Below are 26,482 nucleotides of genomic sequence, written 5' to 3' on the forward strand. Positions count from 1 at the left end.
ATTCTAACTATAAATTTTATGTTGATCTTAATTCTCGTAAAAAGAAACGAAGCCAAGAGAATGAGAATGAGAATGAGACTACAGTCGGTTTTCCGTGTCGAGCTACTAAATATGTGAGATTATCGATCAAAATTCCAAGCATTGATTCCCAATTAACCAAGACTTCCATAGCCTATTAAATGTAGATTATATCTAGGGGTAAAATTGACGACTTATCTGGGCTGAAATGCTAGAAATTCTGTATTTCTCTGTTTCATATGGGACTCCCACTTCCGATGACGCATTATTAGTCTTTATGTTCGCCCTCAGTCATGATTTCACTAGACAGTTTTTCCATTTATCATGTATTTTCCTCCCACTACTTGGTGAATTAAAGGTCAAAATGATCGTGATAAACTTCTCTAACGATATCGGAAATATTTCCCTACGTTTTTGTCAGAAATCAATCCAGGAAAGCGGTCAAAGCGGATTTACTTACACCGCGAGCCCGCCAAAATAGGCTAGTTTGCTACCACGAGGAAATAACCATTTCTGCTGTTAAAACAAGTCTTTCTTTCTTCATATAAACGGATCTTTTAATCTATACAAAACTATCGACTCCATGAATTCTTTATTCATCTTTGTCGCACCCTCAGTCAGGCTAATAGTTTTCTGCCCGATATTGACAATATTTTAATTAACTATTATCGCTTATATACATTTCGTCTGGTTTTATAAGTAATGGTTTTCTTTTTCATCTGATTGGATCGTTTTAATGTCAACATATACAGCTTTGTTTCAAGATTACAGTTAGTAATCCAGAAAAAAATACGTGCATTTTCATCGATTGTAAATTATTTACTCAAAGAAGGATCAAACCCTACCGATTCTGTAAACAATTCAAATTTGTAAACAATTTGGAGGTGAATAAATTCAGATGCATTGTTGAAATGTGTTGTCAAAAAAGTGTCGGTGGTTTAAAAACATTTATTCTATTTCACACACGACTTGAAAATGGTCTTCTTTTTGATGTTGTTAAATTCGCAGAACTGAAGAAGCGTGTTTTGAGATATATGGATTACTGCTAGACCAATATAAATACACACACAGCTCTGTGAAGTAATTACCTTTTGAATTACTGATATCACTACCATTAAATCCTTATTAAACTCAAGAATAGCTCACTACCATTTAACTTAAGTGCTTTATTTTCATCTACAGTCTGTAAAGCGACGATGATTTCGTAAAGAGGTCACAGATTCGTATGAAAAATACCGTATGACATGAAATACAACTAGGATTTATAACGCTTACCAGGTGGAAGACACATCAGCTATTGTTTAGCGCACTTTATTAATTAGGTCATGCCCAATATGGGAACGGCTTTCTCTCGGCGGCACCAATGAGGCGGTACTTTAACCTGTCAATTAATCGCAGGATAAGGCGAACTTAGATGACCTCCAGCTAGCTGGTTCATGATGCGAAAATAGAAAGCCAATCTTGTGCATCGATCGCGAGTCATCAGGGTGAAACGCAGAAACATTTGGGAGTCTTCTTCATTTATTTTGGTGTTGAGTGGTAGACTGTGTGAACGGATTTTTATACACGATCTTATTCTTACCGAGTGCTGTAACTTATACTAAAGCCAAGAGACAAGATGAAGCCTTCGAGAAGTATTTATTCGATTTGTTTATTGAGTGTTTTATTGGCGTGTTTGTGTTCTACGAGGAAAGTAAAAGCTTCTTGTTCAAAACAACTCGGTCCAGCCGTTCCTCAACAACCACGGATTCCATCACAAGGTAAAGTAGTTTTTCGCCAATTCAATCATGTCTATACTTTGACTTTGGTTTAGCGTGCCTTCTAGAAGTGCGGCTCGCGAAGGTTTTGTCATTCAAATCACGAGATTCTTCTCTCTTTCTTTCCTCAGGCCATGAGCCAAAAATTTGTGTTAATAACAAGACTTGCTGTACACTGCAAATGGAAGGAGATTTAAAACAGAAAGCAGTAAATGTCCTGAAAGACAAAGTTGACAGAAGGTTGGATGGACTAAAGGGACCCATGGATACTCTTCGCAAAACACTCAAAGGTGAGTAACTTCATGATCTTACTTCAAAATGAATAATCTAAAGTGGGTTATTGTTAAAGTAAACTGAACTTCTTCGACGGTATGTTATTGTATCTTCAATTTTATAACCTTCGATGATGATAGACAAGTTATCCCCATCTTCTCTACCAAGCAATTTAAAAGAGACTTTAAAAAATGGTTTAGCTTACCCCACGAGAAGCAGTCAATTTTGTCACGAAACTCTGTTATAATATAATTTATTCCCTAGAGAAATAAAAAAAAAATTCCCAATTTTTTTGTTTTTGATATTAGATCCATTTTGAATCGTCCTTTTCAAAGCTTTTTGAAATAAAACTCTGGATATATTTTCTTGGATGCCACGAGGTAAGATAGTCCGGATCCCATGAAATCAGTCCTCGCGAAAAATCAGAAACTCTAAAAAATAACTTTTCCATTAACTGGAGACGTAATGTCAAAAATAGTCTAGTTTTCAAGTGTTTCCCAAATGGACTCCAAGAAAAACCAGAGCATAGTTTTACATTTCTTAGAGGTAAGTCATCATGTTCTTGGGCATCAATACAATAACGCGACCTTCTGCTGTGATTTAGAATATTTAGTTGTGTGTCAAAAAAACTCCATTGAAAAAGAATGCATTATTTAACTTTAATGTTTTACTAGTATTTTTAAGAATACTGAACTAGCTAACCCTTTTTGTTCAAGGTGTTGGTGTAACTACTACGAAAAAGGGTTAAATTATGTAAAATGTTTTTTCAGTTGTGCGAAAACCATTCTGTAGTTTTAAATGCGTTTCGAATTTCTTTGGCAAAGAGTATTCTTTACTAAACAAACTCCATCTTCTCCGTTTGAAGGAGTTTCGTTTCCTAAACATGAAAGGCTATGCTTAATCCTCTTGTTTATCAAGCTTCTTGGCTGCTTTGATTCACAAGTCTTAGATTTTCCGACCACTTTAAAGAAAACGTACTACTCGTTCACATGAACTTCATTTTTAATATTCTTTATTCATGATAAGCTTCTGTGGTCGCCCGACCCGACCACAAAAATAAACCACTCTGTTCATGAATACAGTGTTTCCTTTCAATGTATCGACACTCACGCTTATTCTTGTCACTTAAGCCTCAAACCATGAAAAGGATAAGAATATTTTAGCACACTACTACGCAATGATATCATATTGGACTTGGATTCAACTTGAGCGCTTAGTTTTCAATATTTAATGAGAAAAAGACTCCAATCTTTATGTAATTTTTGATTACTTTTCATTGTGAAAAGTGAGCCTATTCTTATTTCTAATGCATGGAAAAATGTAGTCTTTATTTCTTGAGAGTGAGACTAGTATAATCGATGGTATTGGATATTGCATGGGTTAAGAATGATTGAGCTACTCAGCCATATTATTCACCAAGTCAATCTTTATTTCACTGTGTAGAATATAACATCAACGCAGAGAAAGCGTCTCTCTTCACCCCATTTTTCTAATACATTCATTTTCAAAGAAATATTCTGTGATATATGTGAGAAGTATGGCAAGCTTTAAGTGAGTTGCCCTTCGGCAAATATAGTATAGATATGTAGAGTGTTTGCTCTTGTCGTGGAATACCAATACTGGCCTTTGATCTTGGAAGATCTATTGAAAAGGATTCCTGAAGGGGGTCGAACAGAGAAATATGTAGATCAGTTGCCCCAAGGACTCAAGCGTCTGGCTTCGTGTAACCATGTTATATTCTAATGAATGAATTAGATCCGATATGATTTGGTTTTATGAAAGAGTAGTTGGTGTTCAGAGCATAGTGATTTCAAGAATATTCGGTAGTTACTAGGAAGTTGCTAAGGAGAGAGTGTCTGATGAACCGTTATAAGGGTATTTAATGAGTTACAGGTGTGATAGGGAGGGAGGGGGGGTTAACGTGTTGTCGGTTGGTCTGTCTTTATTGTAGTTTACAACCTCGCCACTTTAACAATTAAATATTCTAATAATGAAATAAATGAAAAAAAGATAAAGAAGAAAAAAAAGAAATCCTAACGCGAGAACCCTTAACCAGGTCAACAGGAACGTTATTCGAAGCCAAAATGAAGATGTCCATTTCCTCCTGTCCGCCATTATATTGATAGAATATTGCATTTTCATCTTTGTGGTTCTTATCTTTTCGACCTTGTAATTTCAGTTCATTTCCAAGGGGTCATCGAAGACGCCAAGCTTACAAATCTAGAATTTCTTCACAAACAAAACGTAAATATCTCAAGTATTGGTCTCCCGTTAGTGACCGCGTTGTTCAACCAAGTTGAAGACTACATTGACAACCCTAATGCCAACCTCACGACTGTTGTATTGCAGTTTTTTCGTGACGCTTTCCCGCCATTGTTTAACTACGCTACCCGTCAGTCTCAGAAGTTCTCCCACCAGTACGAAAAATGCTTGAAGAAAAGTGTCGATACTGTTCAGATTTTTGGCAAAACTCCATTTCGAATTGCAGCCCAAATAGAAAAAGTTCTGAGACCAATGCAATTGTTTCTTCAAAGTCTGTCTTTTGCATCGAAAACAGTGAATGAAACAAAGACATTAGGTTTTACAAAGGGCTGCCCGCCATTGCTGCTCCAGATGAAATATTGCGCCCTTTGCAATGGAGAGGATAAAAGTGTCAAACCTTGTGAAAACTACTGTATTGACGTCCTAAAGAGTTGTCTCGCTACCAGTGTGCAACTACAGTCTCAATGGGGGTTGTACTTCGATGCTTTAAGAGACTTGTCAACCAGCTTGTCCAAGTCACCCAACCGGGAAAATGTTTTATATTCAGTGTTTCATGAGCTATCACTGGCAATATATCAAGCTCTTCCTATCCATATTAGTGATGATAAACTTAAGGTGGGTAAAAATCACTCTCACTCGTTTTTGAAATATTACATTGAATATGGTCTTAAGGGAAGGTTTGAATGTTCATTTAATAGTCTAAAATTGACCTGGCTTCGATTGGCAGTGTTGTCCCATTTCAAATCATTTGGGACAAAATCTCCTCGAATTACATGATCTCCTATGAGAAATGAAAAACTGCGACCACGAACTAAAATGCGACCCGGCAAAATTTCAAGAACCTCGCAATTTTTGGTGTTAACCATGCTCTTGCTGTATTGGTATACGACAAAATGAGGTCACCAGTCAGTAGATCTACACATTCAGTAATGAAGCAATTACCAAGGTATTGGCCAGCCAATTTATATCTAGTCAGTTGAATTGCTAGAATTCTTCAATCCTAAGGGTGTTTTTGCCTACTGAGGCAGAATTTTGAGGAAAACGTGCAAATGTAGCGTAATAAGTGAATGGGAGTGCTGTTTGCTTCAACCAAAGACTTTGTGAAACGTGGATATTTTGGTATGGATTCAGTGGTGTTCTGGTCAGTGTTAAACAGCAACGTGAGGTGCAGGTTAACTAGATACTAAGTTCAGCGCAAAAGAAAGAATTATTGACATTCAATACAAATGAAATATACTGTACAGTCAATGTCAAAATATAAATGATTAAAAGGCGAGGGGTTACGGATTTGTTCTGATTGTTTTTTATATACAGTCAATGTCATTAACGTTGTCCACCGAAAATAGACATTTACACATTTAGACATTTACACGTTTAGACATTTAGACTAAAAGAAGTATCACGTGTTTCATTATGTATTCTTTGCCTCGTGTGCGTCAGCCTGAACAATAAATGTAAAACTCAATTCGTGAATCGAAAATCCAGAATGCCCCGACCATTTAGTGAGGATTTAAGATGGAGAATGGTATTTCAGCGTTTGTTTTATGCCAGAACGTTAGAGGAAACACGTGATATTTCTTTTAGTCTAAATGTGTAAATGTCTAAATGTATAAATGTCTTTTTTCGGTGGACAACGTTAATGACATTGACTGTATATAAAAAACAATCAGTACAAATCCGTGACCCTTCGCCTTTTAATCATTTATATTGTATGTTATCGTGGGTTGTATTGTGTTAACCAACGGTTATCATGCATTGTTTATTTTAGGCTGGGTTATTCCAAGCATGTGGACCGCCACAGTTCGGTTCTGGGATAAGCGTGCAAAATGGTGGCCAAACAACAGGCACGCAACAGCACATCAAGACACAGCTCAAAGAAGTCATGACTAATGCCAACAAAGAATTGACTTCTTTCAAGACATCATACGAACAGCTACCGCTTGATGTGTGCACCAAGGAACGAGTGTCTGCTCCTCAAACGGAAAAAATAGTATCTGGAAATTGTTGGAATGGAACAGCTCTGGGAAGGTAAGAACTAGCAAGCAGAATGGAAGTGAATAAATTTTCCAGAACCTTCATTTATTTATAGTTTGATAATTGCGTATTCATAATGACTGATGACCTAGTCAAAGCAAAAATCAATTCTGCGAAAACTTGAAGGGGATTTGATGTCAATAATGAATGGGCGCGCAGGAGGTTAAGAAAAAAATATTTTCAATCAGTCATCATTATATAAAGATGATATCATCATTATATATATATTTTACCTGCTTAATATTACGTATTGACCTTGTAATTCTATGAATCTTCAATTCCAATCGCTGTCAAACCCTAAATAATTTATAGGAAATGATTTCAAAGTCTCAACTTACTTCTAAAATTGTCATACATGCCTCAAATCACTCCACTCCCCAATTTTCCTGTGCGTGAATGCAGGATTGGATTACCTGGCGATAGACGCGCCCTTGTCGGTGGATTATCTATTCAAGAAGTCGCAAGGCCGCCCGCCTGGTCTCCCGCGTTCCCTTCTTCCGTTTTATTTATAATGGTTTATTGAACAGCTCAAGGAAATGCGGCAAAAACCTGGTGTGGTGTTCAAAGAAGGCGAATGAATAGGAATTGAATTCAATCAAATTGACTAAAAAAAAGGCGAAAATATATACACCTAATTCAAAAAACGTTATCTTCGCCAAAGGCGATAGGCAATAGGAGATAGGTGAAAAGCGATAGCATATATGTCATTCCAAGATCCAAGAATAGCTGGAATGACTTGTGTTTCTTCTTCTTCTTCTCGTCAAGAACATGGATCTTCGTGCTGAGACTGATTCAATGTTCTTTGTATTCAACGAAACCATTTCCATGTCGGAATGAACTATCGCCTATCGTCTTTGGCGATGACAACGTTTTTTGAATTAGGTGTATAAATGTGTATGGAATATATGTTGGAATACATGTTGGTTATTAGGGACGAGGTCAAAACAACGACCCTGGAGAGGAGAGAGAGTACTGGGTGTCTATAGTGACCAATTGTATGCACAATACGTTGCATAAGGCTAGGCTTTAAGTAGACATTACATTCATTTCTGAATAATTTTTGGAGATATTTTGAGTACAAAATCCAGGATTACATTTGCCGTGACGTGACGTGCCTTGTGGTGACGGTTCGATTTTTAAGCATTTTGATTGGATAATCAATACTAACACGCGCTATGATTGATTGTGTGGTTGTCGTCAATTCCGCGTTACCGTGACCGTGTCGTGAGCAATCTCGTACCCAGAGCCTGCGTTTCTTCTGGCCTGCGGCGAAGAACGAGGGCTCTGGCATAATCCATATTTTGGCACATGCGCAATTTTTGGAAAGTGAGATATAAACGATCAAAATAAGCAAAGTCTAAATTAGATCGAAGTCAAAATCAAAGTCAAAATCATAGTACAAATTAAAAATCGGGGGGGAAAATATTTTTAATTATTGGCAAGTTTTTGAACGCGGGCGCTGTTATTCCGTATGGCGTTCCAATCCCGCCAAAATTCAATGTTGACATGAAACATTCAACTTCATGCATCAACATTCAAGTGTATATAATACAACTTCGAAGTTCAGTTTTCAACCTTAAAAAACTTGGGATTGAATATTCAATGCCATACCTCAACATTGGAGTTTACATGCTCCAACATCGAACTTCACAAACAGGAACTTTCAACTTCATTAAACTTGAGATCGAACAGGCTCGAACATCCAACTTCATTTAACAACTTGGAATTTGTAAACTCTAACTAACAACTTTCAGGCTCAAACGTTTGAACCCAAATTTTTGAATTCATTTTTAAAATTCGATAGTGTAGATTGTACGTTTTGGATGGACGTTATATATTGCATGTTGCAATCGGATCAGTTGGAAGTTGAGTACTCAAACACGTACCAACTCCGCCAAAAAGTATCATATGTCAATGTGACGTCATTGACGAAGGCTTGTGGGAACATCGTAATACGAGCGCACACTTCACTGAGGATTGAAACACGATACCTTCCTTCGCTCAGAATATTATCGGGTACATCAAGTGAGACTAGCATTCTATCCCGGGGGGGGGGGGGGGGGGGTGGGGGGGGGGGGGGGGTACTCCGCCAGAATTTGGGTAGGGGTGTTCCGCTGGGATTCTGAAAGGGGTACCCTGTTTATGACAAAAAAAATCGTATTTGTAGACCCTGTTTATGACAAAAGATATAATTAATTGCACTGAGTTCCTGTTTCAATTATCATGTCATCTCGCTTATCGTTTTTTTACGACCATGGTAACCAGTTTCAGTCAATACGAAAGTAGAAATCCTGAATATGACAAGAAACTCAGGAAGAATTTGGACCTTGAGTGAAATTGCATACCGTGTTTATGACAAGAAGCTCGAAAAACCATACCCTGTTCAGCGGATCATCCCCGTATAGTTCATATATGGGAGTACCCCCCCCCCTCCCCCCGGGTATTCTATTAATGTAGTCGACTCTTAATCTCAATAAATCAATATCCACTACATCCTGGAGCTCATTGATAGCATCAATTACACTTCGCAGCGAAAGCTGCGCCATTTTGAATTTCAAATTCGAATAAAATTTACACAACTACTACCCCCATGGAATAATTTTAGCTGTACAGCCGGGTTACCTGTGGATTGTTACGTCATACTGACACTCGACACTTTTTGGCGGTCGTGGTACGCACAATGATACTCAACTTTCAAGATGACTGAATTTGATTTGAAACAGTGATGTTGAAGGACGAGGCTTTGAAAGTTGTTTGGAAAACTTGAATGTTGATGCATGAAGTTGAGCATTGGAGGACGAAGTTTTAAAAGTTACAGGCAAAACTTGAATGTTGATGCATGAAGTTGACTGTTTCATGTCAACATTGAATTTTGGCGGGATTGGAACGCCATAATTCCGAAAGTCCGAGAAATCCTGGTCTCAAAAAATGGATTATGCCAGAGCCCTCGTTCTTCGCCGCAGGCCAGAAGAAACACAGGCTCTGGGTACGAGATTGTGTCGTGAGCTATCATTTTGCGCACGCGCACAAAATCTTTTCACTTAAATCTAACAACCTGTCGTCGTCAAGTATTTCAATTAACTTGTGTATATTTTCATGTCAGATATACGGGACCCGTTTCATCGCCTCTACCTTCACTCGAAGCTCTTCCACAGGACACGCTTCGAATCACAAACCTTGTTCAAAATATGAAGACAAATATCCAAACAATGAAGAAATACACCATTAAATATATGGGAGGAGAGGGTAGTGCTTTTAGCGGAGGTACGTATTTATGGTTTTGACCGTTGCAGCAGTTTTCCCAGTGCAATTACAGTCAAACTAAGAAAACCATGTTCGTGACAGTTAATTACAAATAAATCATTCTCTTATTTAATTGGTCAACACGATGTTTGACATTCCACACATTTTAGTGTTTAACGGTTTTCTTAGTCTCCCTCGCATCCGTTTTTAGTGTTGGTCGTCACGCGGGAGCGTTGCGTGACGACCGACACTAAGAATGGATGCGAGGGAGACTACGGTTTTCTTAGTTTGACTGTAAAATCTTCTCCCACAAACAACTACACAGTATTTGTTTTAAAGATTACTACGAGGATTACGAGACATCTGTTTAATTTTTTTAAGGAAAGTAAACAATAGATTAAATGCTGAGGTATTCTAGATAATTTGTTGTCATAGTAATAGTAATATTTTATGCGAATAAGAAAGAAACTTATTTACACACCGTGTAAGATCGTTTGAAAGTGTACTGATTTTTGGATGTTCGTCCTTCGTCGGAGATCTTGGTCGGTTTTTGGTTTAATCCGTTTTGAAACTGTGGTAATACGATAGACATTTTCAAAATGATACAATTTGGCGCGCAAAATAATTATTGCATTCTGGGCTGCACCGTGTCATGCTTCTCATATCGTATCATTACTCTTGTATTGTTTCGCAACAATGTCTTATGCCCTGGCTAAACGAGGAAACAAGTTTCCAGAAACATGTTTCCCGCGCGCATGTTCCCCGATGATTCCAAGTTTAGCCACATGCGAAACATTGCTACGTGCAACAAACTTTGCTTCCAAGACGCAAAAATGTTTCTGCTGTGCGGCAGAAACATCTCATGCTTCCAAGACGCATTGAAACAATGTTTCCCAATGTTTCCTCGTTTAGCCACGAAAGTCAACATTCTAAAAGTTCCGTTACTTAGCAACGCAAGCTCTATCTTGAAAGTTCGCAATCGCTAACCGATATTGAGCAAACATGCTTCCATATGTTTCCTGACAGTTTCGCCACCTTTGGAAACATTTAAGAAAACATGTTTCTGGAAACATGTTTCCTCGTTTTGCCACGGCCTTATTAAGCGATTAGTATCATTCAACTTCCAATCCCATAGTGCTGCAAGACAAGTTTATTTTCAGTAACACTGGGACTTCAAGAACCTATTTTTATTCTTGTTCGACAGATTCTAATGTTATTACTGGAAGTGGGGACTGTGACGATGAAGACGAGTCCTGTACCAGCGGTGAAAGTGGCGATGGAACAAACGGAGCAGATAACGGTAGTAAGTATATCTCCAGTTTCAAGTTTTCTCAGTCTACCTTTGGGTTAGCTGTTTTCTAGTTTTGAAGGTCTATGTCGAGCTTCAAGATATTTGTATTATCGGTGCTGGCCTTGATTCACATTACAGTCGGTGACTTACGCAGGCGCTATTAGGGTCGTCACGCGAGCGTTGCGCGACGACACTTATAGCGTCTGCTTAGAAGACTACTGATTTATGATAATTTTGATACACGATATTTTGTTCACTCACGATGAATTTTTTGCGCACAACACATTGTAAAAGTAGATCTCGATTCTGAACATGTAGCGTTTGGCGTAACAGCCGTTGGAGGGCTTAACATACGGCGCAACATTTGCACCGTGCCGTGTCAGCGTCAAGAATAATCCTGATCAAGAGAAAGTGAACTAAAAGAAGGAATCCTGTGCCTCATCATGAGCATGATGCTATTTTTAGAATCATTCATTTGATCGTTTGTTTACCCCCTTTACCTGTTGCGCGCTTTCAACCCTTTTTGCTCATGTTTTCTTGTGTTTCACAAAACAACACAAGCAAGCAGCGCAGTATCTATATAGGCGCGCAGAAAAATAAGTGATGGCAAATGATGGTTACAAGCATGAATGACAGAGATTCATTTTCTCTTGTCCTGATTGATACAAATGTTTCTATCGCACGTTCGTTCAACATATTTGACTCTTCTGAATTATTTTCAGTTAAAGGGGATACAAACACAGATTTCTATCTAATCTCGACCACACCCAACCCTAATGAAGTAAACGTACTTGGTGGTGGACAATCTAATGTGAAGGGTTCAGGGAAAAGTGGCGGAACAAGTGTCATCGTTTCTTCGACGCTAAATCTGCTCTTGTTGATGTCTGTATTCGTTTTTCTTTGAACCACGGGAATATTTGTAGCCTTAATGACCTCAAGAAAAACATAATGAACCGAATATAATGGAAAACATAATGAAGATATTAAAATTAAATGGCTCTTGTTCTGGAGACTTCAAGAAGGTTCAAAAAAGCAGAAGCAAGCAAAGTGCATGAAAAAGCGGTACCTTAACCGATGACCAAATAGCCATTAACAATTCCCCCTAGAGGGTCGTAGTGGAATACACTTTTTGATCATCAAATGACGTCGAATCGCAATGGATCAAGGTGTTTATGCTATTTCTGTCGACAAGGAAAGTCCGGGATTCCTGTGTATACTTTAATGGAGCTCATTAATTGGGTTACCTTTGGAAATCCACAGGTAGACCAACAACACTATTCTGAAGCATTTTTCAATGGAAATTATCAACAACGTCTTGTTACTATTCGTTTTAAACTCCTATTCAGGAAACACTAGTGCAGGAAATCTACAAATATAATCCTTTGAGCCTGTATTCCACATGGTCAGCAACTGATGCTGCTTACCACGAAGATCTTTCCTGGGATCAAGTGAAACGCCCGCTTAGTAAAACCAGCTTTATCTTTTAACCGACCCTTTATCATGGTTCTCATCTACCGCAAACTTCAATGTTCATAGACTAGTTTTTATTTGATATAGAATTATTTTGTTATATTTTACGTAGAGTAGTATACGGCTAATCAGAACAAGGTTAGATCGTCTTGCATGCAGACAGCACACAGTTTAAGACCCCAGTACATTGTATATAGATATTTGGTCCCTAATATCACGAGGAAACCATTGCTTTAAACTTAATCTTGAGCACTCAAACAGAATTTTACTCAGTGCTTTGTTTAAAGATTTATTCAAGATTGTAGTAAATGTACAACGTATTCTAGTATTGGATTGTACAATTAAAGGGAAAAGACTAGTAACGATCTAGACACGCAAGGAGTTGTGGGATTAGAATCAATCCCATAATCCCATGAGGGGCATGCGAGTTTTTCGTAGTCTCTCTAAAGGTCTTATAGCAAGAGAATCTTTCCAATGTACAATAGTATTGCCTAGGTGCAGTTTTTAGGGGCTTGTACATAGGCGTATGTATGAAAACACTGTCAGACAGTGACATATAACCAATAAAAATGCAACTTCTTATACAAATAGTTTTCAGAATACTAGGAAAAAAGTTCGAATTATGCTTATGAAATGTTTATAGTTGAAAATGAAGCATACTGGATCTTAATCGCCAACCTCTGGAGGATTCGCGTCGATATCCCTTCAAGCAATGTATCATCGGATACCGGAAAACTAGCAATCCCAAAGTGCATTGCGCGTAGTTTTACAGTACCAAACCCATGATGCATTGCGCATGGTTTTGCCGTGCAAATCCCATGATGCATTGCCCATGGCTTTGGCGTGCAAATCCCATGATGCTTTGCGCATGGCTTTGGAGTGCAAATCCCATGATGCATTGCGCATGGTTTTGGAGTGCAAATCCCAGGATGCATTGCGCATGGTTCTGTTGTGCAAATCCTATGATGCATTGCGCATGGTTCTGTAGTGCAAATCCCATGATGCATTGCGCATGGTTTTGGAGTGCAAATCCCAGGATGCATTGCGCATGGTTCTGTTGTGCAAATCCTATGATGCATTGCGCATGGTTCTGTAGTGCAAATCCCATGATGCATTGCGCATGGTTTTGGAGTACAAATCCCATGATGCATTGCGCGTGGTTTTGGAGTACAAATCCCATGATGCATTGCGCATGGTTTTGGAGTACAAATCCCATGTTGCTTTGCGCATGGCTTTGGAGTACCTTATCCCATGATGCATTGCGCATCGTTTTGGAGTACCTTATCCCATGATGCATTGTGCATGGTTTTGGACTGCAAATCCCATGATGCATTGCGCATGGTTTTGGAGTGCAAATCCCATGATGCATTGCCCTTGGAGTGCAAATCCCATGATGCATTGTTCATGGTTTTGGAGTACCTTATGGTACGTTATCCATGGTTCAAGAGAACAAGTCCTCAAATTGCGTATGGTTTTGTCGTTCTTACCAAACAATCTTGACCATGAAAATTCTCCAAGAAACGGATTCTTGCCATCTCTTATTAACGAACATAACTTACAATCTGTGTATAGACCGTTTATTGCTATTAAAATAAAAACGTAGTTTGGAAAATGTGGACATATGGTGATTCGAATATAATCCAGGGGTTGGGTGTAGCCTACGTAATACACGATAACGAGGTTAAGGTAAAGCGAAGTTCTTATCCCCTCCCATGACATAAAGACCGTTTTCAGAACTTTTGCCGATTTTATAAAAAGCAATCCCGCCAATACAACCTTTTTACCTTAAGCGTAATGTTTTTTTCCATTTTAGACCACTTGTCATTCCCTTGAGTATCATTTTTTTTGTTTCAAGATACATAAATATGGATAGAACTCAAACAGAATCTTATTCTCAAGAGAATGACACTTGGTCTGAAAAGGGGAAAATGCGCCTATGGTAGAGGGCTTTTCATACCAATCAATTTGAATCTTCATTTCAACAATGTTGGGGTTCCTGTGGTAGTTAGACAAGTGGCTTGTTTTTCTACTTATCAACTTCCCGTAAATCTACAGCGCTTATCATATTTCTGTGACCACATAACTTAATACGCGACGCGTTTCGTCTTATCCATCTGTGACTAATTGCACGGTGAGTTTTTGTTTTATTCGAATGGGATTCAAAAGGTTCTGAAGGGTAAAAAATAAATACACAAGACAATGTTTTGTTAAATTAGAAACTATTTGTCATATATTGTTACATCAGACGTTATATAGTTATGACAAAAATGTACACACATTTTCTCTGGTATTTCACATTTCTCTTCGTAAAAATCCTAAACAAATCAAAAAAAGAATACATAACGTTTGGTCTTCTTCTAGATGACCTAACGTATATACATATATATATTAGGTAGGTTATGGTAAAATGTGTACATGTTGTGACATTCTTTGATTAAAAGTTGCTGTGGCAACGACTCCTGGTTTCAGTTGTTTTGACGCCATTTTTTCTGGTGCTCGGCACACGTCTATTTTCGCGAGCTTTTGAGCGTCTTTTTCATCTTCCTTCCCTTATATTATAGACGTCTTGGATTCATGAGTTTTCAAATGATTCTATGAAAACTATCCACGTATATAAAAACAATTAATGTAGCTTTCTTTGTCTTAAAAACAAAAACAAAAAAAATCTTTTTAAAAAGATCACTCAAAAACACGGTTGCGAACTTCGTTTCGTCAGTCTTTCTTGACCTTCTTATTGGAGTCAGTTTTATAGATCTGCGACACTGACGTTTATAGTTAAAAACGCTTCAGTTCAAAGCGTTTGTCTAGATTATAACCGTCGTACAATTGCATACAGTTCGATACAAAAACTTTAGCGAGGTTTGTCTTACGGTCTTGACGGAGAAAGTCTGATGGTCAGCTTTGTTCATATATTTACAATTCTCTTCAATTACATATCTTTAGAAAAGTCAACTTCGCAAGTAAGAATGGTCTAATGACCCTCATCTGTCTTACAAAATCAAACCAATTGCCTCCTTAGCTGTTTATGACCACCTTAAGTTGACGTACACAAACGCAAGCATTATGAACAACAAAGCATTCATGGCGTTCAAGGTCTGTGCATTGCTGTCCATATTTCTCTTTCCTAGAGTGTTTCCTCCATCATTGCTGGCTCCACCGCCTAACATATTGTCATCGATCGAGTTGTCTTCCGTCGTTGGGAAAACCGTTGGTGGTGAAGTGATGTCATTACCATCACCACTCTCACCGCTTGCACTACCACTGCCATCGCCACTACCATCAGTATCTCCACCTACGACGTTCACATCCTCTCCTGACAAAGCTGCGGTCAATCTGTGAGTCATGGCTTTTAGGACAGCAACCTGTTGCTCTACCTTATCCCTTGAAGAACTTAAAGATGAGTCGATGTTATTTTCTGAGTCGCCTGGACTTGTGTATCTGAAGGGAAAAGTTACAATTACTTTTTATAATTATTAAAGACTAGACAAATAGCTTTGCAGTGTCTTTGTTGAAGAATATAGGGGAGGGGGGACAGGCAGAAGAGGCAGAAAAATACACAACACTTACTTTCCAACAGCAGTGCCATTCCAACAGTTTGCAGAATCAGACGATGATTTTGGAGCTGTACAGATATTTGATGGAAGATTTTGCCAAAACTCTTTTGCTGGCTTTATTTGTTCTTTAAACTTTTTAGTTATTCTACAAAAACAAGGGGAAAAGTTATTTTTTGAAACATTTAAAGTAACATATAATCATGTATGATGTATGATGCAATCACATGTATTCTTACTTTCCAAGGTTCATTGTTGATAGTGTAGGTGTTGCAGAGCTGGGGTCATGTTGTTTCACTTCACGTCGTATTTTTCCTGGTTCGTCAATGAAGAAGTCACTATCGTCAGAAGACCGCTTTGTTTTGGCTAGGGTTGTTGGTGTCCCACATCCAGTGAAAATCTGGCAAAAAAAACAATCAAAGAATTGTTGAAATTATGTTCCATGCATGATGTTGTTGATAGGAAACATGGTTGGCACAAAGGAGAGAGCACGCGCCTCTTATCAGTGCAGCCCTGGTTTGATTCCCAGACATGGCTTTCATTATTTAGATAGATTCCAGTTGTTTCTTTCCTTGGTTCAAGGTTTTTTCTCTGGGTTCTCTAGATTTCCCTCCTCGATACCTGAAAATCAGCTTTCAAATTCCGATTCGATCATTGAACAAGGGTGAAAGGTTTGTTAGCTACTGGCTATTAAGTGCTACCGTCGTAAAAACCGGGATAATGGTAATAAAAAATAAATAAATAAATTTCTTCATTTAAGTGTCTGGTCGTTCAAGCACTTTCGCACTAATTGGGGACACTTTTCGCTCACACGAACTACCATTACATTCAATGTTCTTTGCACACAACACTCAACTCACATGTTGATTTTTACGGAGGGAGGAAACCAGAGAACCCGGAGAAAACCGTTGTAGCATAGGAGAGAACAAGACATCAAACAAACTCAATTCATGTGACAACTGCAGGGCTCGAACCAGCGACACAACCCGTTGGACTCACAGCGGTGAAAGATGTATGACATGTTAGCAGCGTACCCCACCCATGCTACCCTTAAATCGTAATGAAGCTGGTGATAGTAACAATGCATAATGATGATGATACTACCAGAATCCTTTGAGTAGTTCCTTCTTTTGGCCTAATAAAAACCATTAATAAAGCCAACAGAATCTCACAATTCCCAAAAGAGTTAAACATTTGATTGAGAAAAAGAGTTTAAAAAAGGATTCTTTAGGATTAGTATCAAAATGAAGTCATTCCCAGTTCTTACCTTTTTTGCAACTTCAAGATGTTTTTCTTGAAAGTTCATGATGGCAAATGAAATTTTCACTCCAAGTGGATTGATGACACTCTCAATGCTAAAAGGTCCTTCAAACTTGCCTGACAGGTCCAGCAATGCAGTGACATAGCTATTCCATGCAGCATTTACTCCGTTCAAGTTAGAGAAACAGGTTTTGTAGGTGTCAGTACAGAATGTTGGGCAGGGTTTCAAATCTGTTTGTCCTTGGCACCAAGAACAAAAAGACAACTTAGTGATTTCTTTTTCACACTCATTTGTGGCTGAGATTTCCTGGAGCTGTTTCAGTACACTGGAACCAACATTTAGTCCTTGAACGAATGCTCGTGCAGCCACAAAGGCTCGTTTGACCTGTACCGTCAACTTCTGTTTTTCATCGCCAAATGGTTTAAGATCATCCATGTGCTGAGTCACACAATCCAAGTAGCTATTCTCAAACTTGTATTTTGAGTTCATCAGTTGGAACATTTGTTTCATCAGATTTGCAAAGAAGTTATTCATGACTTGAGTAAGATCAAGGTTCTTGCCTTGGTAGTACTGAGTGAGACTGAGAAACAGGTCAACGAACACCTTGGCGTGGTCTTTGTAAAAGTTGCCATAGGTTTTCAGAAACATAGTATTCAAATCCCTCTCTGAATTCTTGATGAGTTTTTGAAAAAAAACTGCAAAAGAAAATTAAAATAAATTATTTGATGCTTGTCGAGACGCATCCATGTATTTTCAATGCCACAGAATACCAATCTGTACCATTCAATAAATCTGTGACAAAGATAGACTACAAGCCACATAAGCATAACCCTATTAATTTAAGAGAACAATATATCTGCAAAGTTAAGTAGTTGATCCAAAGTTGATCACACCTTTCAACTGTCTCATTATCACTGGACATTCTCAATAAAGATACAATCCAAAACTATAATCACTAATCTCATATATATCCTTGCTAGAAAAATTAGGACTAATTAAGAAGTTCTGGAAAAAAAAAGCAGTTTATTGACTATACTTTTAAATTTTTGTGGTACTAAAAGTAGAAATAAGGTATTGTGAGAAGGAATGAACAAATCAAGACTGTCACAGCATTGTGTGGCATAATTTTGAACCAGCAAAAGCTTGTATGAGAGGACACTTTGAACTCAATGGAATAAATTCAAATCATCTTACACACCCAAAATTAAGTGAATATTGCAAAAAAAATCTACTTATATAGAAAAACATAAAAATGAGTAATGTTGATTGGAAGTTAGTACATGACAATATTAACTATATCTTGCAGTGTTGATTGTAATGAGCACTCAATTATCTCAAGAGTTGACAAGAATAGCATAAATATTAGGCAGCTTATCTCACAAACCATTAGTACCATCTGATTCAAGAACTATCACAATGTTAATGGCAACCTTATTTAACTTCAACTATTCCAAGACTGATTTCTCGATTCATCACTAAGCAGGGGTTAAATACTCTAATTATACATGAAAGACAGTATTATATATTGAAACTCTTCGTGTCTTAAATCTGCCTGAGTTAGCACAAAATTTATTTATTTTCTCTTAGCATTCATTGTTTTTGTAACAGCATTTTACAATATTATTTTCATCTAAAGAAATGATTATGACCCATTTCCAGTGATGCGGTACATGTATATGTTTATATTGTTACCATAATGAAACTACATTCACTTAATATCATTCCACACCTTAGCTTAACAACACAAGAATGACCATCATCAACATATGCACAATGCACAAACCTCTATCTGAGAGAAATTACAATCTGAATGACTTAAGAATTTGAGGAATGGAATACATCTACTTTTACCACATACTCTCCAAGTATAGTCATGGACTGAAGATTTGGGACATTTATATTGCTTCCAATAAAAGAAGAAAAAATCTTCGGTTTTTTATCTATTTAGGTGCCATGCGCTTCTCTAAATACAGCATTTTTACAAACTGTATTTGATTTTAAAAAATCATGTGTATTTTTGGCTTCAACACGTTCTTGTTTCCAGTTGAAGGCTTAGTGGAGTTATTAGTTTTTAAAGGCCCCAGGGTTAAAAATTCTCATTAGTGACAAACGTATGGTTTTCATTAGCAATTCGACGCAGAAAACGTGAAAGTTTCAGCCTTTAACCTTGTGTGTTTACTTAATCAATTATTCCTCAAAAGACTTAAATTTTAATCGTGTTAGAAGTTAAAACGACAATACCAATTCGGCTTTTATCTTTGTCGTGTCGAATCACTCAGGGGGTAAGAATCGGCTCAGAAAGGTTGAATCCTAAAACCTCCCACTTGAGAAACGACAAACAAAAAACATGAATCCGTTCTACACTTCCCTGGTTTACTAGTCTTTCCTTTCAAGATTCATTTGGTAAATCCGCGCGCTCATACTAGGTTTTTCGTTCTTTTTTTTCTTTAAATTTCCTATTATTTTTCCCGCTTTACATGACTTAAAATTACTGAATATACAAGGTAAAAATTCGCGGCTTATTCTTACAGTATTCCCGCAAAGGCAACATGATGAGTAGATGGCTATTTTTTTCTTGTTTTAGAGACATGTCAGTTTTATTATACATCATATTCATCTTCTTTGTGCTAGGGGGGTTATTAATGCAACATAATGCTGTACTAGGGCTAATATATTCATCGCCATCCTAGCGGGGTATCAAAAATATACTTTTGCGGTTTCCAAGTAAAGAAAAAAAGAACATTTGAGTTTTCATACCCCCAGGCTGGCTTATAACTTGTAGTACAAGCTTTTCTTCGAACCAGGGACGGATTACTAGAGTTTTTTCCCTTGTTTTCGATTAATCTAATATAGTTATAATGTTCAGGTTTTTTCCCTGCGTAATCCAATCTAAGAGGGTCGGTTCGATGAAAAAAGATCCAATGCTTGTGATAGTGTTTGACATTATCATGCCGTGTATTCGCACCTCAAATTTGAAAACTTCCCAAACGATTCATGCATTATCATACGACTATTTTTCCATTCTCATTTAACGCTTTCTTTCCTCAAAAGGTAAAGAATTGTGATCGTGTGTGCTCCCTAGCGACAAGTCAATATATTATGGCGACATACCAAAACTAACCCCTCAAGGATCGAGTTACATCTGGCTGTTTCCGCTTTTCTTCATAATCTTTGTTCACAACGTAGTCCAGGATTGTTGAAATAGCCTAAACTGAGGTCATTTAGAGGGTCTTACGGGGAACACAAGCCATAATTTAGACAAAATACAGTCGAATAAACAAGTAGAGTTTTAATTTCTAGCTTTGTCCGTCGCTTTCATCAGGAATCGTGTACAAGTACATTCTTGTTTACCTTAGCATTTTGCTCGATTTCCTGACGCTTTCAAAACCCGATAGTCTCATCACGATTTCTTAACTCTTAATGTTTCAGCTCTAAACTAGAATTTAAAGTTTTAGAGCTAATATACAGCTGAAATTCGTTTATGGAAGATAAGAAACACGTGCCGTCGTCAAATGCATTCAGATTTTAACCAACAATGGGTAAAACATACATAGTCCTCGCTTCGTTAAACTTCCATATTTAGACAACATCAAGAAAAAATCACAACCTAAAACCCACAAAAACTAAAACTTACCGTCGAAGACTTTTCCATTAATGGCGAATATGCTCTTTAGATTGTCCGTCTTTGCTATGAGAGCGACTTTAAACTCAGATTTGGCGAGTCCCGCAAAACTGTCCTCCATTCGCTTGGAGCAACAACTTTCACTTGACGCTGAACAAACTTTTAAGCTTGAATCTATAAAACAAAAAAATCCATCAGGACGCGTTTGAGAGAAATGTCGAAGGCAAATATATTAATTTCTAAGTCTGTAATTCAAATCGATTTAATCGATAAGGAAAAGTCCCGCGATTTTGGCACAAAACAGCCTCAGCATGAGTCTGCCCTTACTCACCAGATACTGCTTTCGCGGGGACATCACTCTGCAATAAACCCTTGGCTATATATTTCGTTCTAACTGAAGTACAACTCGGCGTTAATCCATCCACATATGCCAAAAAACAGACCAAAAAGCAGCCCAACAAAGCGATGTAAGTGGCCATTTTGGTTGTGTAGACAAAAAGTAACGGCCTCAGATGAGTCTAGTTTGACTCTGTTGGTTGAGCTGCTCGACGCGTGGTTGTTACTAGACTTTGTTGCTTCGTCGTTCGCGATCGAAAAAAAGATCACTTGCTCGCTGTTCTCTGCAATGGCAAAATAATGCGAGAGCAATTTTTAACAGCAGGGTGGCGAAAGAACACCGTACGACTCGCCGTGGAATGCTTACACGTCGAGTCGATAATTACTTTGCTTGTCTCCGATGACAAGAGCCACACAATCAGGGCCATGCATTACGTAAAAGGGGGGCGGGAGTTGGACGACTGGCCAACCAATCACAACACTACTGCCCAAAATTCCATAAATCATACTCTTAGTTGACAGTGGTTCACGCCAAGTAAAATCATTATATGTTTACTTGGATAACACTGCACAGGTATACTTAAAATACAAGACTAGTGCTTTAGTCCGTTGGCACTGACCTCTGAACTATCCATTATCAGTATACATCCACGGCTTATGTCTTGAAACGTGATTTATTCAAATCTTTCTTGACGTTTTCAAACAAACTTAATTTTTTTTAGATAATCGCTTTTGTTCTAGCAGTAGAAGGGATTACAAAGAAACCCGCAATAGAGTTTAGGCAGGCCCAATGAAAAACGTCCTTCATCTGTGAAAGGCTTAAGACATGTCCCACAATGGTCCATATTTAAGCTAAGAGGTGTTAAAAGACTTAAATATATGCATGGGCGAGACGTTTGCTACTAATCACCTCCATACTCCGTGTGAGTTTTATGACTCAGACTCGAATAAAACGACCAAAAAGAAAGAAGCTTAAAATTTTAATGTCAAACTCTCAAACGCAAATGCTCCTCTTAAGACTTTTAGAGCTCAGATGAAAAAATAGTTGATAGAGTAAACTATTCAAAGACAAGTATGTCAGAGGAATGGCATTTCCTGGCATTTCTGTCGGTCCTTTTTTTGCTCTTTATTTTTTTTCTTTTCGTTCACAAAAGAGGGCTGGTTTTCTTTCTTTCTTTGTGGATAAAAGGGTATGACTCACATTTTTTTGTATTAAAAACACACTGTAACAAAGTTACAACAACTTTTTTAATTGACGAAGAAGTTAATTTTCTTATTCAAAAACTCTCCAGGTAAAAATATTCTTTTTGCCGACGTCTTAATCTTATCCCCGCGTCAGCTGGCTCAAAAATAGCTGGTTTTCATTATGCAGACATAATATTTAGGAAGGCTCTTTCATACAAACGCCTTTAGAATTGGTTGGGATTGAAACCCACTTTCAAACATTTACTTAATTAAATACATCAGCTTGAAAATGAATGTCTTTGTTTATCAACTAACACCAGGAAAACACACATAGCTAAGTTCCTAATAAAACTAGAACAATTAGTTTGAAAATACACATAGTTTTGTCATGATTTTCAATTGTTTGTGGACTTGTTAGGTTTAGGATATTCTCAACGTGGGTCGCGTAAATATAAAAATGAAGATTTTTAATCAATAAATCTTTAACAATGTCTCAATACGATTCAAAGAAAGTTTCTGACATTAATAATTTAAAAAATATATTACTACAAAATCTTGAAATATCGCTGTCAAAGATAGTAAAAAAATAAGCAAGCACGAAAACAAAAAAATAGGCATAACAATTGACAATAGACAATGAAAATTGCTCAAGTTTCAAGATTTCTTCAAAAGTTACTCTTGGAAAGAAAATTTTAGTAAAAGGTCTTAGGTTTTCAAAAGAAAGTAAAAACAAAAAACTAAAAAAAACAACATTACTTTCATAGATTTTACTCCGCGAAAAATAACATAATAAAGTTGATGTATGGCCGCTCAGAAGGAAACGAGAGAAAACAGTATATATGGCATCCGAAAAAAAATCACGATAATACCTTGTTTTTTTAAAAGGCTTCATTATTAATAGAGATATCAAAAATTCCCACATTCCCTGAAGAATTTCAATCATGTTTTCCATCATTTTAAGATTGTCTAGACGACGGAAGCTTTAAGTTTTGATAGTATTTATTTTTTATCTTCAAAGTGAAAATAAACATTGCATTTTTAGAATACTGTGTGAAGATTTCCGAGCCCAAAAGTCAAATATTTTTGATCCGTACGTCTATACTCACATAGGAAACACTAATTGTAATCGTCTTTCGTGGTTTTAGAGCGTGGGTTAAGGATGTCTAACATACGGTATCATTATACTATCTTTCCCGTATCGCTGGACGATCAAACCTCCATGTTAGACTATTATATATTATTGAACAGTTTTTATCTGAACATTATTTTATCAAACGTCAATGCTTATTTACATTAGATATTCGTTTGGATTCCACTTTGGCTTTTCTCGTATTTTCACCTTTCTTTCTTTCTTTCTTTCTTTCTTTCTTTCTTTCTTTCTTTCTTTCTTTCTTTCTTTCTTTCTTTCTTTCTTTCTTTCTTTCTTTCTTTCTTTAATTCTTGATGTATGAGCTATGATAGTTCATCAAAACGATCAAAAACTTCTGTGAAGGAAGGAAGGAAGTAAGATCTATGAAACAAAGTTCAGTAACAGATATGAATTATTATTTTAACTCGCTCTGCTATGATTAAGTAAAGACACGACACTAAAATATATATATAATTTGATATCCTTCAATTTAGACAATTTTGAAAACAAGTCTACCGTGTCTTTGTTTGTGGTTGACAAAGCACTATTAAGTATTTTCTTCGAATCAGTTGGCAAATCTTTACCGCACTAATCAACCACACTTGATTTCTTGTAGAGATTGAAATCACGTGACAGCCATCCCGAAATCTTGATTTAAGCCGGAGATTTTATATCTGACCTTGGCCAACGATATTGTGATGTTTGATATATTCATAGAATATGCACTATAAATACGTCAAGAAAAAGAAAATGGCGATTTTTCACTTAGGCTTTTTTCAGTATATTTTTTTTAATATCTTCTTCTAGGTATAGTCACGTGGCAGGAAGGATTATGATTGGAGAATAGCTATCAATATTTTCCGTCTTATTTAATGAGTGAAAGAAATTTTCTGTCAAATTCGAAACAAGGGTTCATTTCATTTGTAAGACTTCAGCATATTTTTGATGTCATCGAGCTATTAAGATATCCAATAAGACATGTGGTCCTGGTAAAGTTAGAGAATGCCGAACCCGGAGGGCACTCCACCGGCAATCCAGAGTAATACCCATACAATTTATCAATCATCTTCAAAAGAAACTGTCCAAAATAAAGAATTACAGCATAAACCTATTAAGGGTGACCTTTCTTGTTTCATGGTTTCCCAAGCAAACCAGCTTTTAATAGTGTAATTTGCTAGTAAGAACATCGCAAAAAAGTTGGTGAGTTGCACGCGATGTTTTACCACTAATCCTTTGAGAATACCCTTTAGCGCTCTTTTCAGTATAAGCGGAGTTATTTTTGGTGTTTCACTGGGAAAAGTGAAATTAAATAACCAGTATATTATCTTTTTATCATGAAAATTAAGTCGCAAAACAACAAATTTTGACTGTAATTCGGCATTTTTTCATCTTCTGTCATAACATAGGCATTCATTCAATTTTTTATTGGCAAAGGCTCCAAGAGGCTTGTCACCGATAGTTCAAGCACTTCCTTTAAACTTCCAGAAAAATCTCGAAGGTTTATGACTCTAGTTATCAGTCATCAAAAACTGCTAGGCTTTGTGCTATCGGCCACATTTGTTATCACTAATCCCTGAATGAATTATTTATATACGCCAACGAATGCACCGAGAACTCTTGACAAATTTTAATTATACAAGTACGAAAATAGCTGGAATATTTCCCGACATTTCATTAATTGGTTGCGGAATATTTGGAGGCCACCGAGATGGTGATGCTCATTTTTAACCCTCTTTGTACAATATTTAAATTAGAAGTCCATAAATTGCTATTTAAGTGGTTTCTGAAAGCTTTTAAAAGTTAATTTGGTCAAAATGAATTAGCGGTGTATTCTCAAGTCCAACATTGTTGGTTTATCGAAGGTTTCGATCTTTTCCCGTTCACAAACACAACCAATATCAACATATATATCGTGTTTCCTCTAATCCATTTAAAAATTTCTGATATACAGACATGTTATGAAGAGAGCCTACGTGCAAAGCGGCGCGTTTGCTTGCTCACGTTACTTTGACCCTGTTTAACTTCAATAGAATTGATGTAGAACTCTATGAATCTACCGCCTCAAAAACCCAACAGAACGACCCTTTAGCCCCTCGAGTCCACACAAACAAGTCCAAAGTGGTATTTAAAAGAGCGAAACGTTTGCGAATACGACTCTTTGAACATGAAGAAGACTAACGATAATGCGAAATCATAGTTCGAGAACAAAGTCCAATTGCAGTCCTTTTGGGAAGAATGACGTAATCTATAAGAGAGCCCCATTCAAACCAGCTTTGCTGAACTGGGCACCTCTGTATGAATATTGTTGATAAATAAATAAATAATACCGACCTGAAATCTTGTAAAAGGACTGCGTTGGATATAGCCAGCTATTCGAGTGCAAAATGTGATAAACGAATTGACCGCTTGTTTTGTCTTGGTCAGTTTTAGTAAAGTGATCGTTGCGAAGATACTGGTACTAATGAACAAAGCAATCTCTCATTACTGGAGTGTTGAAGCTAACTGACCAAGATTGATCCGGTGACCGATTGTGACCGAATACTGTACCTTTAAGATAGCTTATCTGGGTTCCAAAATGGCGGCTACTCGCATGAAGACGAGGCTTATGAGGCTCAAATCCTATTCTAAATTTATAAGTTTTGAAAGCAAAGATGAAATTCAAAACAGCATCTATATAAATTCTGGAAATGTGCAAATGTGCTAACTCTATTTTTCTGATTGGATTTAATTAATATAAATCAGTAGGACTTCCTTGTATAAGGGGAATTCTGCCCATTGACCATGTTTTTTGTTTGCGTCGAACCCAGACAAGCAGACGACATCAAGACCGGCCCATCTGATTCATTACTACATACCCCCATCTGCGCATCTGATTCATTACTACATACCCCCCTCTGAGCTTCATCAATAAATAACCACTACATTCATTTTAACAGCACGTTCTTTATAATTGCAATATTGAAATCAAACAGAAAAAAAACCAATTCCATCAAGCAATTTCGGTTTCATTTTATATTTTTCAGAAACTTTTTTCTTGGCATTTCTCGTGC

The 26,482-nt window shown here is 37.2% G+C and overlaps 2 protein-coding genes across 2 annotated transcripts; one reads left to right on the top strand and one right to left on the bottom strand.

Moving 5' to 3' along the window:
- Nucleotides 1-1,453: 1,453 nt before the first annotated feature.
- Nucleotides 1,454-12,936, top strand: LOC116286808 (glypican-6). Its single transcript, XM_031693395.2, has 7 exons — nucleotides 1,454-1,778; nucleotides 1,907-2,065; nucleotides 4,228-4,925; nucleotides 6,079-6,338; nucleotides 9,448-9,608; nucleotides 10,792-10,890; nucleotides 11,601-12,936. Exons 1-7 carry the CDS (start codon nucleotides 1,637-1,639, stop codon nucleotides 11,780-11,782), a joined length of 1,701 nt encoding a protein of 566 aa, XP_031549255.1. The 5' UTR covers nucleotides 1,454-1,636; the 3' UTR covers nucleotides 11,783-12,936.
- A 1,614-nt stretch (nucleotides 12,937-14,550) lies between these two features.
- On the bottom strand, nucleotides 14,551-25,902 carry LOC116286807 (glypican-4). The gene is made up of 7 exons (XM_031693394.2): nucleotides 25,764-25,902; nucleotides 21,114-21,402; nucleotides 20,795-20,956; nucleotides 17,167-17,855; nucleotides 16,139-16,299; nucleotides 15,916-16,047; nucleotides 14,551-15,786 (listed from the first exon to the last, which is right to left on the bottom strand). Exons 2-7 carry the CDS (start codon nucleotides 21,259-21,261, stop codon nucleotides 15,372-15,374), a joined length of 1,707 nt encoding a protein of 568 aa, XP_031549254.1. The 5' UTR covers nucleotides 21,262-21,402; nucleotides 25,764-25,902; the 3' UTR covers nucleotides 14,551-15,371.
- Nucleotides 25,903-26,482: the final 580 nt, after the last annotated feature.

This window comes from Actinia tenebrosa, unplaced genomic scaffold, assembly GCF_029948245.1.
Source record: "Actinia tenebrosa isolate PJP-AT-01 unplaced genomic scaffold, QUT_ActTen_1.0 PGA_scaffold0__85_contigs__length_37466705, whole genome shotgun sequence".
Lineage (NCBI taxonomy): Eukaryota > Metazoa > Cnidaria > Anthozoa > Actiniaria > Actiniidae > Actinia > Actinia tenebrosa.

What these genes read in the sequence shown, in the direction of transcription:
- LOC116286808 (XM_031693395.2), top strand. Translation starts at nt 1,637, where the DNA reads ATGAAGCCTTCGAGAAGTATTTATTCGATTTGTTTATTGAGTGTTTTA. An exon ending in AATGGAACAGCTCTGGGAAG is followed by an intron (nt 6,339 to 9,447) that starts GTAAGAACTAGC and finishes TTTTCATGTCAG; the next exon opens with ATATACGGGACCCGTTTCAT. An exon ending in AAACGGAGCAGATAACGGTA is followed by an intron (nt 10,891 to 11,600) that starts GTAAGTATATCT and finishes AATTATTTTCAG; the next exon opens with TTAAAGGGGATACAAACACA.
- LOC116286807 (XM_031693394.2), bottom strand. Translation starts at nt 21,261, where the DNA reads ATGGCCACTTACATCGCTTTGTTGGGCTGCTTTTTGGTCTGTTTTTTG. An exon ending in CCCCGCGAAAGCAGTATCTG is followed by an intron (nt 20,957 to 21,113) that starts GTGAGTAAGGGC and finishes TTTGTTTTATAG; the next exon opens with ATTCAAGCTTAAAAGTTTGT. An exon ending in TCAACAATGAACCTTGGAAA is followed by an intron (nt 16,048 to 16,138) that starts GTAAGAATACAT and finishes TTGTTTTTGTAG; the next exon opens with AATAACTAAAAAGTTTAAAG.